Below are 10,931 nucleotides of genomic sequence, written 5' to 3'. Positions count from 1 at the left end.
ACAGTAAATAGTTGGCTTAAAAACATGAATGTTTAAACAAGATATAATCTTGTTAGTACAATGTTGCGATCAATAGAATAAACAATGTAACCTAGGGTGACCCTGACCAGACTGTATCAAGCTGACCAGCTCTATACAGTAGCCTACAGGAAGAACAAGAAGTGCTGCAAGGATCGGGTGACAAGAGTGAAACTCACCATCTTTAGACATCGGGGTTTCACTGTCCAGTTCTCGGTAGATTTCCCGTACCAACTCCGCTGTCTCTTCGTTACTTTGACTGTTGATGTCCCAAAGCACCAATACAGCCCGTCTCCGGGCGAACTCCTTGGCGAACAGCCGACCCAGACCGCTCCCTGCTCCGGTGATAACGCACACCTGTCCCGCTACACTTTTCTCCTTCGGTCGCACCACCCATTTCGCCCCGGCCGTAACAAAAGCCCAGAGTACTTTCAAGATAACTACAAAAAACTCGGCAAAAATCACCATCGCATTCATCATCTTGAGGAAGATATTTAAATAAAAAAAAAATTAAAAACGGAGATTAAAAAACTTGTATAGAAAGAGTATACGCACAGTTCTTTAGGCTATGGTGGTTTTGAATGACTAGTGAGTTATAAGCAGCCGAAGTTGTGTTAGGTTCAGCTATGTACGGAACGGACTAGTTAACGGATTTAACTAATATAACCAGTGTTGTTGATGAAACAAAACGGTCAGAATACTGTCAATTCAAAAACGCCTTAAATACAAGGTCAATTAGACTACTTTTTCTAAAAAAAATATTATCCCAAGACTGCAAAAGAAAATCAACTAATAATTGAATCAATAAACGCTTTTCTAAAGTTGCTTGTCGATGGCGCAGAGTCCCCAGCTTTCACAAGTCCGCAGTGAGGACGGAGTCTTCCCTCTGTTGCAGTGACAGTCCTTCACCTCTCTCATAACACAACAGTGGCTGAAGCGCGTTTGAATCAGTCTGTCCATCTAATGGGCCCTTATAGGACCGGGTCCCGGAGGGCCTGACAGAAACACAGCCGCGTCACAACGCGTCAGATCATCAGGGAGATTAAAGCATCAAGTCGCGTCGTGGAAACTGGAGGATGACTGGTGCTCTTGTGCCACCTGTGGGATATTTTGCATAAGTGTTGTCAGATGAATGAAAGTAGAGGGAAAACGTTGTAACAAAATGTCTTATTCAACAGTTAGCCATTGTTTTAGATTTTCTTTTTCTCATTTTGTTTTTCTTTTTTTAATAAAATAACATTCAGACTTTTTTGGGGCAGCAGGTAGACTAGTGGTTAGAGTGTAGAGGTGGCAGGTAGTCTAGTGGTTAGAGTGTAGAGGTGGCAGGTAGTCTAGTGGTTAGAGTGTAGAGGTGGCAGGTAGCCTAGTGGTTAGAGTGTAGAGGTGGCAGGTAGACTAGTGGTTAGAGTGTAGAGGTGGCAGGTAGACTAGTGGTTAGAGTGTAGAGGTGGCAGGTAGTCTAGTGGTTAGAGTGTAGAGGTGGCAGGTAGTCTAGTGGTTAGAGTGTAGAGGTGGCAGGTAGACTAGTGGTTAGAGTGTAGAGGTGGCAGGTAGTCTAGTGGTTAGAGTGTAGAGGTGGCAGGTAGTCTAGTGGTTAGAGTGTAGAGGTGGCAGGTAGTCTAGTGGTTAGAGTGTAGAGGTGGCAGGTAGCCTAGTGGTTAGAGTGTAGAGGTGGCAGGTAGTCTAGTGGTTAGAGTGTAGAGGTGGCAGGTAGTCTAGTGGTTAGAGTGTAGAGGTGGCAGGTAGCCTAGTGGTTAGAGTGTAGAGGTGGCAGGTAGTCTAGTGGTTAGAGTGTAGAGGTGGCAGGTAGTCTAGTGGTTAGAGTGTAGAGGTGGCAGGTAGCCTAGTGGTTAGAGTGTAGAGGTGGCAGGTAGTCTAGTGGTTAGAGTGTAGAGGTGGCAGGTAGACTAGTGGTTAGAGTGTAGAGGTGGCAGGTAGACTAGTGGTTAGAGTGTAGAGGTGGCAGGTAGTCTAGTGGTTAGAGTGTAGAGGTGGCAGGTAGACTAGTGGTTAGAGTGTAGAGGTGGCAGGTAGTCTAGTGGTTAGAGTGTAGAGGTGGCAGGTAGTCTAGTGGTTAGAGTGTAGAGGTGGCAGGGTAGCCTAGTGGTTAGAGTGTAGAGGTGGCAGGTAGACTAGTGGTTAGAGTGTAGAGGTGGCAGGTAGACTAGTGGTTAGAGTGTAGAGGTGGCAGGTAGTCTAGTGGTTAGAGTGTAGAGGTGGCAGGTAGTCTAGTGGTTAGAGTGTAGAGGTGGCAGGTAGACTAGTGGTTAGAGTGTAGAGGTGGCAGGTAGACTAGTGGTTAGAGTGTAGAGGTGGCAGGTAGTCTAGTGGTTAGAGTGTAGAGGTGGCAGGTAGTCTAGTGGTTAGAGTGTAGAGGTGGCAGGTAGACTAGTGGTTAGAGTGTAGAGGTGGCAGGTAGACTAGTGGTTAGAGTGTAGAGGTGGCAGGTAGACTAGTGGTTAGAGTGTAGAGGTGGCAGGTAGTCTAGTGGTTAGAGTGTAGAGGTGGCAGGTAGTCTAGTGGTTAGAGTGTAGAGGTGGCAGGTAGTCTAGTGGTTAGAGTGTAGAGGTGGCAGGTAGACTAGTGGTTAGAGTGTAGAGGTGGCAGGTAGTCTAGTGTTTAGAGTGTAGAGATGGCAGGTAGTCTAGTGGTTAGAGTGTAGGGGTGGCAGGTAGTCTAGTGGTTAGAGTGTAGGGGTGGCAGGTAGCCTAGTGGTTAGAGTGTAGGGGTGGCAGGTAGTCTAGTGGTTAGAGTGTAGGGGTGGCAGGTAGACTAGTTATTTCACCTTTATTTAACCAGGTAGGCTAGTTGAGAACAAGTTCTCATTTACAACTGCGACCTGGCCAAGATAAAGCAAAGCAAATTCGACACATATAACAACACAGAGTTACACATGGAATAAACAAAACATACAGTCAATAATACAGTAGAACAAAAGAAAACAAAAAGTCTATATACAGTGAGTGGAAATGAGGTGAGATAAGGGAGTTAAGGCAATAAATAGGCCATGGTGGCGAAGTAATTACAATATAGCAATTAAACACTGGAATGGTAGATGTGCAGAAGATGAATGTGCAAGTAGAGATACTGGGGTGTAAAGGAGCAAGATAAATAAATAAATACAGTATGGGGATGAGGTAGGTAGATAGATGGGCTGTTTAACGATGGGCTATGTACAGGTGCAGTGATCTGTGAGCTGCTCTGACAGCTGGTGCTTAAAGTTAGTGAGGGAGAGATGAGTCTCCAGCTTCAGAGATTTTTGCAGTTCGTTCCAGTCATTGGCAGCAGAGAACTGGAAGGAAAGACGACCAAAGGAGGAATTGGCTTTGGGGGTGACCAGTGAGATATACCTGCTGGAGCGCGTGCTACGAGCCTAGGTAGCCTAATGGTTAGAGCATTTGGCCAGTAACCGAAAGGGTGCTTGTTTGAATCCCCGAGTGGACAATGTAAAAATCTGTCATTCTGCCTTTGAACAAGGCAGTTAAACCCACTGTTCCTAGGCCGTCATTATTTACATTTACATTTACGTCATTTAGCAGACGCTCTTATCCAGAGCGACTTACAAATTGGTGCATTCACCTTATGATATCCAGTGGAACAACCACTTTACAATAGTACATCTATATCTTTTTTGGGGGGGAGGGTAGGGGGTGGTTAGAAGGATTACTTAATCCTATTCCAGGTATTCCTTAAAGAGGTGGGGTTTCAGGTGTCTCCGGAAGGTGGTGATTGACTCCGCTGTCCTGGCGTCGTGAGGGAGCTTGTTCCACCATTGGGGTGCCAGAGCAGCGAACAGTTTTGACTGGGCTGAGCGTGAACTGTGCTTCCTCAGAGGTAGGGAGGCGAGCAGGCCAGAGGTGGATGAACGCAGTGCCCTTGTTTGGGTGTAGGGCCTGATCAGAGCCTGAAGGTACGGAGGTGCCGTTCCCCTCACAGCTCCGTAGGCAAGCACCATGGTCTTGTAGCGGATGCGAGCTTCAACTGGGAAGCCAGTGGAGTGTGCGGAGGAGCGGGGTATAGAAGAATTTGTTCTTAACTGACTTGCCTAGTTAAATAAAAAATTGTTAAGATAACTTAGCTGTAAACGTGGTACCTGTACAAGAGCTGATGAAGATTGTACTGTTTTGGTTTATTACTTCAACAAAATGCCAGTTTGTTTTAAAGTTATGAAACTAAAGTGAATTAATCCAAAATCTTATAAAACCAAGTACACATCATGTCAACATCAGTTATAATTACATTCAATAAATATATATTTCTGTTAAATGAATATTGTTGAAAAAAAGTTATTTCTTTATTGTAAAATACAACAACATTTATACATTTAAAAAAATATATATTTTTGAATGCACTGTCAAATCTCAGAAGTACAGCGCATCACCAAATATACTGGAAGATGTATTGAAATATATGTTTGAACTAATCCTTCTGTCTGTGATATAGTGGATACAGTCTTTTGTTAAATCAATGGCAGGAACGAATTCTGTTCAGGCAGTTTAATAGACAACTACTACCGGGGTCCTTCAACCTTTATCTCACGCATGCGCATCAGAGCGAGTCTCTTTCTCGGCGGACATAATGGCGGACGCAGAGTGAGTGATTTGTGCTCTGCAAGAATCTAAATCCATCAACCGATTTAATGAATATCATAAAGTTATTTGACATTAAAAAATGGTGTATCTATCGTTAACTAACATGTTGTTCGTATCAGTTGTGTTGAGAATGTCGTTTTTCTATGCTCTACGATATTTGTGTTCATTTGGTTGATTGGATGTGGGTAGAAAAAAAAAAAACTACGTCCGTCTTGTGAATTCATCTGCTCGTTTCACGATAATGTTTTATGTTTAGCTTTTAATGTTACGGATATATTGTCTATGGGTGTAGCGAATGTTTTCTGACTATTTTTATTGCTGTTTTAGTCCACCACAATACCACAAAATGCATTTGTTTCCGTCCGTTGTGTGATTTTTACGTAAATAACTAAACGTTACCAAGTCAGACTCGCGTTTCGGGAAATGGCTAGGTAACATTAGCGGGGATGTTGCTAACAGTGTTGATATATCAGTTTTTCTCCTCTTTAAAAAAAAATTAAAAAAATGTTAATTAAAACTATTTCACAGCCAGTCGCTACCATTATTAAAAACGTTCCTGTTGTGAATCTGTGTTGCAGAAAGAAGCTCCCCGCGGTCCCGGAGAGCCTTTTAAAAAGGCGAAAGGCCTTCGCCACCATGAAGGCCATGCGTATCAAGAAGATGCTTGCCGAAAAAAAAGTACGTTTTTGTTTTGTTTGTTTGTTAACTAGCAGGTTTCCACGTTGACTATGTTTTAGAATATGTAGTTGATGTACTGGCATTGTCCTACTGCAAGTTGTTGGGAAAATATCTTAACCTTACTGATTTTTATGGATGCCCTGTAATTTAAACTTTCTATACAATGTGGTTAATGATGCTCAACTTTTTTCCCCATCTTATCGACTCTGGTGAAACCAGTCTGAAAAAATAAGCCAATTTTTGTCTGAAATCACATTGAAAGAAATTACAGGCAATGTCCTAAATAAGCATCCCCCCCCCCCCCCCACCAGTTTTCATGCTCTGACTCATACCTGATGCTTTGTATCCCCAGACTCGTAAGGTGACCAGGCACCTGATCTACAAGAGGGCTGAGAAGTACCACAAGGAGTACAGGGAGATGTACAGGCGTGAGATCCGCATGGGGCGGACAGCCCGCAAGGTTGGAAACTTCTACGTCCCAGCTGAGCCCAAACTGGCCTTCGTCATCAGGATCAGAGGGTACGTTTCTTATTTTTTCCCCCCGGATGAAAGTGTCTGTTAAATTACATGTATTGTCAGAATCGCCTTCCCTGTTGGCTCAGTTGGTAGAGCATCGTGTGTGCAACGCCAGGGTTGTGGGTTCGATTCCCACGGGGTACAGAGGGGGGGAAAAGAATACAAAAAAAATGTATGAAATGTTATGCATTCACTACTGTAAGTCGCTCTGGATAAGAGCGTCTGCAAAAAGGAACAAAAAATTGCCTCGTATCACAGTGGCTTGTTCACCATTTTCACTCAGGTGCTGGGTAAAAAAGATGCATGTAATATTAAATCTACAGTCACATAGATTTTTTTAATTTTATTTGTGTTGTCACTTGGGATAGACGGTGAATGTCACTTTCCTGTCTTGGTAAAGTATACACCCCTAAAACTCAACTCTGGATCTCTAAGCCAGTTCCACTGTGTTCCCCTCTGATCAGGGACCAGCTTTTAGATCTAGTACACAAGGATATGCAATTAATTATCAGGTAGAACAGAAAACCAGCAGGCTCAGGACCTCGTAGGGTAAGAGTACCTCATGTTTTACACAATGTGGTTAATGATGCTCAACTTTTTTCCCCATCTTATCGACTCTGGTGAAACCAGTCTGAAAAATAAGCCAATTTTGTCTGAAACCACATTGAGTGTAAACTTAAGCTGACTGGGGGGGGGGAAAAACGATTTAATGACACTGTTCTGAAAACACAAGTGTAACTACCTTTCCCCCGTGTCTCCCTCCCCCAGTATCAACGGTGTCAGCCCCAAGGTGCGCAAGGTCCTCCAGCTTTTGCGTCTGCGTCAGATCTTCAACGGCGTGTTCGTCAAACTGAACAAGGCTTCCATCAACATGCTGAGGATCGCTGAGCCCTACATCGCTTGGGGGTAAGGCTGCCTAGACCATCTGCTTGAATGTGAACCCCCCAGTTCCAGGGGTATCAAGGCCAGTGCCACTAATTTTCATTCCCCCCCCTCTAATCAGGGACTGATTTAGACCTGGGACACATAGTGGAAACGCATATCTCCCTCACTAGCTTTAAGCACCAGTTGTCAGAGCAGCTCACAGATCACTGCACCTGTACATAGCCCATCTATAATTTAGCCCAAACAACTACCCTCTTCCCCTACTGTATTTATTTTATTTAGCTCCTTTGCACCCCATTATTTCTATTTCTACTTTGCACTTTCTTCCACTGCAAATCTACCATTCCAGTGTTTTACTTGCTATATTGTATTTACTTCGCCACCATGGCCATTTTTTGCCTTTACCTCCCTTATCTCACCTCATTTGCTCACTTTGTATATAAACTTATTTTTCTACTATGTTTGTTTTACTCCATGTGTAACTCTGTGTTGTTGTATGTTGTCGAACTGCTATGCTTTATCTTGGCCAGGTCGCAAATGTAAATGAGAACTTGTTCTCAACTAGCCTACCTGGTTAAATAAAGGTGAATAAAATAGTGGGTGCAATTAATTCAGGTGGAACAGAATCAGCAGTCCTCTGGACCTCCAGGTGTAGATTTAAAATAATAATACAATTTAAAAAAAAAATATATATATATATATATATTTGGCAGTGATTAGGGTGAGATAGAAGTTACAAATTGTACTGTCATTGTCCCAGAAGTTTTTACACAATGTGGTTAATGATGCTCAACTTTTTTTCCCCATCTTATCGACTCTGGTGAAAACCAGTCTGACAAAATAAATAAGCCAATTTGTCTGAAACCACATTGAGATATTACTAATGGCACTCTTTTTTTAAATTGCAGTAAACCAGTCACACACTTGTGTGGCGGCGTGTCCGGTATAAGTAACCCATTGACGTTTTGATTGGCTGCAGGAATTTGTCACTGGTTTAATGAGACTACACAACCTACTTGTTGGCTAATACATGACATTTGTTTAATGCTTTTCAATAGTTATCTGAAAGCTCCATTTGTGTGTGTGTGTGTGTGTGTATATATACACACTTTGAATGGAGGTGGGTAAAATGGCAACGATAAGCTAGGTGTTTAAGTACATCACTGATAGTGTTTCTCTTGTCTCCCAGGTACCCCAACCTAAAGTCTGTGCGTGAGCTGATTTACAAGCGTGGCCATGGCAGGATGACCAAGCAGCGCATCGCTCTCACAGACAACGCCCTGATCGAGAAGGCCCTGGGTACGCTTTTACGATGCTTCTTGTACGGTTGTGTTTTACACAGGCAGCCCAGTTATTGGCAAAAGCTCACCTGGTTGGTTGAAAGGTCAACTGGAGGACAATGATCTGAATTGGGCTGCCGGTCCAATATGGGACTGGATGGATCCGTCTCTGAGAAGTGAAAGCTAGTTTCATATAGTAAGCTAGGGCAGGATGCCCCATTTACCCCTGTCTTATAAACTTCTATACAATGTGGTTAATGATGCTCAACTTTTTTCCCCATCTTATCGACTCTGGTGAAACCAGTCTGAAAAAATAAGCCAATTTTGTCTGAAACCACATTGAGAAACCGACTGTTACTTCAATCTGATATGTTTAGAATAGGAAACTGCATTTACATAATGCTTAATTTAATGGACCTAGATATCCCATTACTATACACCGACCGTTATCCATTAAAGGGGTAGTCTACACAGACCTTTATCCATTAAAGGGGTTGTCTGCACAGACCTTTATCCATTAAAGGGGTTGTCTGCACAGACCGTTGTCCATTAAAGGGGTAGTCTGCACAGACCGTTGTCCATTAAAGGGGTTGTCTGCACAGACCGTTGTCCATTAAAGGGGTAGTCTGCACAGACCGTTGTCCATTAAAGGGGTTGTCTGCACAGACCGTTGTCCATTAAAGGGGTAGTCTGCACAGACCGTTGTCCATTAAAGGGGTAGTCTGCACAGACCGTTGTCCATTAAAGGGGTAGTCTGCACAGACCGTTGTCCATTAAAGGGGTAATTTGAGTCGTTACATTTCTCCATCCCTCAGCTGTTTACTAAAACAGTGGCTGGGTGAGGGCTTAGTAGTTTGAGCTACAGATTGCCTCTTTGAAGAATCGTGCAGTTTCCTCACTCTGGCTTTGTCGTCATCTCCCTCTCTCCCTCTCCCAGGTAAATACAGCATCATCTGTGTGGAGGACCTGATCCATGAGATCTACACAGTCGGGAAGAACTTCAAGCCTGCCAACAACTTCCTGTGGCCCTTCAAACTGTCCACGCCCCGCGGCGGCATGAACAAGAAGACGACTCACTTTGTGGAGGGAGGAGATGCTGGAAACAGGGAAGACCAGATCAATAGACTCGTCAGGAGGATGAACTAGGGAATCTATGGTGAGACTATTGTCCCATGGGCTCTCAACTCCGTTCCTGGGGATCGACCCACCTGTATGTGTTGCTCCAACCAGCTAATTATTAAAATGATGTAGTATTGGGATGCAACCCCTTCATGCCAGTAAACGCAGGTTCCTGGAGATGAGTAGTAGGCGAGACAATTTCCACCTTAAAATTTTTTTTATATGGAATCGTCAAGATCTCGATTAGCTGAATTGGGTTTTTCAGTGGTGTAGCTCCAGCATTACGACTGTCTTCTGGGCCGGTTTCTCAGCTTGATCCAATTCAACCCCCCCAAAAAAAATCATTTGAAAAATTTCATTTGAAATGTCATTGTTTCTACTTAAGTGTTCAGTTTCTAGTTTTACACAATGTGGTTAATGATGCTCAACTTTTTTCCCCATCTTATCGACTCTGGTGAAAACCAGTCTGAAAAAATAAGCCAATTTTTTTCTGAAACCACAAGTTTAAAAAAGTAAAAAAATAAAATAACTGTCATTCCTAATATGAAGTGAACTGAAAATGGTGTTTATTTTACAGTACACCGTCTCAAAACCGGATAATTCTGGACCAGGTTGTATTCCACTGAGATTCCATTTCCTATTTCGATGGGGAACAGTTATGAATTCGCTGGATTAAACGGCCAGGCTCAAGTTTTAAAATCATACACACAAATAACTAAAAGTCCATTAAATTTGTCAACTGCATTTCTTTTTTCTTTTTTTATTGTAGAGCAGCTTGTTACATTATTTTCCCAACATCCCAGGCCGTGTCCCCTATGGACTCCCTATTTGGCGCCCTATATAGGGCATGATGTGCCCTTTGGGACGTTAACTTGGTTAAAGTCCCACTAAAAGCAGCTTGTTGTGTTTGGATATACGGCACACTAGTTTAAACATGTCGTTACTAAAGATGAAGCAATGTCCTGAAAGTGAAACTTGGATTACAATGTTTGTTTGTTATTGTGTGGCATCAAGGAAACCCTTGACTAGATTTCTGGAGTCTATAGTATTTTTATGGGTGTAAATCGTTTACTACACAAACTATTGGAAATGTTTATTTGCTGTAGAAACTGATTTGGTTTTCTGGTATTAATGTTGTGAATTTCTTTATTTTTCCAGGTTTTTCATGGGATTCTGAGCTCTGTACAATAAAAACATTAGAAGAAGTGTATTTGTTGAACTCTGGTCTGAAGTCATTATTTTGTGGTGCTGCTGCCATCTAGTGTAGAAAGTTGGAGCATCCGACATCGATTATGTTCTACATTATTTTATCAATATTAATTTTGCAATTATATTTAAATTTGTAGCTGGTTATGGAATTCAAGTAACTTTGACGCTGTACAGTTAAATCAAATTTTATTGGTCACATACATTTTAGTCATTTAGCAGACGCTCTTATCCAGAGTGACTTACAGTAGTGAATGCATAACATTTGTTTTTCTCCGTACTGGTCCCCAGTGGGAATCGAACCCACAACCCTGGTGTTGCAAACACCATGCTCTACCAACTGAGCCACACGGGATATACACATGGTTAGCAGGTGTTAATGCGAGTGTAGCGAAATGCATGTGTTTCTAGTTTTGATCGTCCGGTAATATCTAACAATTCCACAACTACCTTATACACACAAGTGTAAAGGAATGATTAAGAATATGTACATATAAATATATAAATGAGCGATGGCTGAACGGCATAGGCAAGATGCAGTAGATGGTATAGAGTACAGTGTATATACATATGAGATGAGTAATGTAAACATTATATAAACAGGCATTGTGTAAGTGACTAGTGGTACATTTATTAC

General features: G+C 42.4%; 2 protein-coding genes, 1 non-coding gene and 4 pseudogenes across 4 annotated transcripts in view; 6 read left to right on the top strand and 1 right to left on the bottom strand.

Annotated features, from left to right (window-relative positions):
* The window catches only part of LOC106579731 (retinol dehydrogenase 10), a 22,227-nt gene extending 21,256 nt beyond the window's left edge, over positions 1 to 971 (bottom strand). Inside the window, exon 1 of the mRNA XM_014159895.2 lies at positions 198 to 971. Coding sequence (XP_014015370.1) covers positions 198 to 498 — 301 coding nt within the window. The 5' untranslated portion in view covers positions 499 to 971. The remainder of the gene's footprint in view (positions 1 to 197) is intronic.
* A 3,521-nt stretch (positions 972 to 4,492) lies between these two features.
* rpl7 (ribosomal protein L7) lies at positions 4,493 to 10,298 on the top strand. Of its 2 annotated transcripts, XM_014159897.2 has the most exons (7): positions 4,493 to 4,610; positions 5,189 to 5,288; positions 5,641 to 5,807; positions 6,573 to 6,710; positions 7,879 to 7,988; positions 8,907 to 9,125; positions 10,247 to 10,298. In XM_014159897.2, the coding sequence occupies exons 1-6, from the start codon at positions 4,597 to 4,599 to the stop codon at positions 9,113 to 9,115; spliced, it is 738 nt and encodes a 245-aa protein (XP_014015372.1). In that variant the 5' UTR covers positions 4,493 to 4,596; the 3' UTR covers positions 9,116 to 9,125; positions 10,247 to 10,298.
* On the top strand, positions 5,451 to 5,545 carry LOC123729067 (uncharacterized; annotated as a pseudogene).
* LOC123729065 (small nucleolar SNORD12/SNORD106) lies at positions 6,378 to 6,470 on the top strand. The gene has a single exon (XR_006760848.1). It is a non-coding gene; the product is annotated as a small nucleolar SNORD12/SNORD106 (small nucleolar RNA).
* LOC123729068 (uncharacterized) lies at positions 7,462 to 7,560 on the top strand (annotated as a pseudogene).
* Positions 8,217 to 8,310, top strand: LOC123729066 (uncharacterized; annotated as a pseudogene).
* On the top strand, positions 9,496 to 9,591 carry LOC123729069 (uncharacterized; annotated as a pseudogene).
* Positions 10,299 to 10,931: the final 633 nt, after the last annotated feature.

Source organism: Salmo salar, chromosome ssa19 (genome assembly GCF_905237065.1).
Source record: "Salmo salar chromosome ssa19, Ssal_v3.1, whole genome shotgun sequence".
NCBI lineage: Eukaryota > Metazoa > Chordata > Actinopteri > Salmoniformes > Salmonidae > Salmo > Salmo salar.
This window is presented reverse-complemented; position numbering and strand designations above follow the sequence as displayed.

What these genes read in the sequence shown, in the direction of transcription:
- rpl7 (XM_014159897.2), top strand. An exon ending in AGATGCTTGCCGAAAAAAAA is followed by an intron (nt 5,289 to 5,640) that starts GTACGTTTTTGT and finishes TTGTATCCCCAG; the next exon opens with ACTCGTAAGGTGACCAGGCA. An exon ending in CCTGATCGAGAAGGCCCTGG is followed by an intron (nt 7,989 to 8,906) that starts GTACGCTTTTAC and finishes TCCCTCTCCCAG; the next exon opens with GTAAATACAGCATCATCTGT.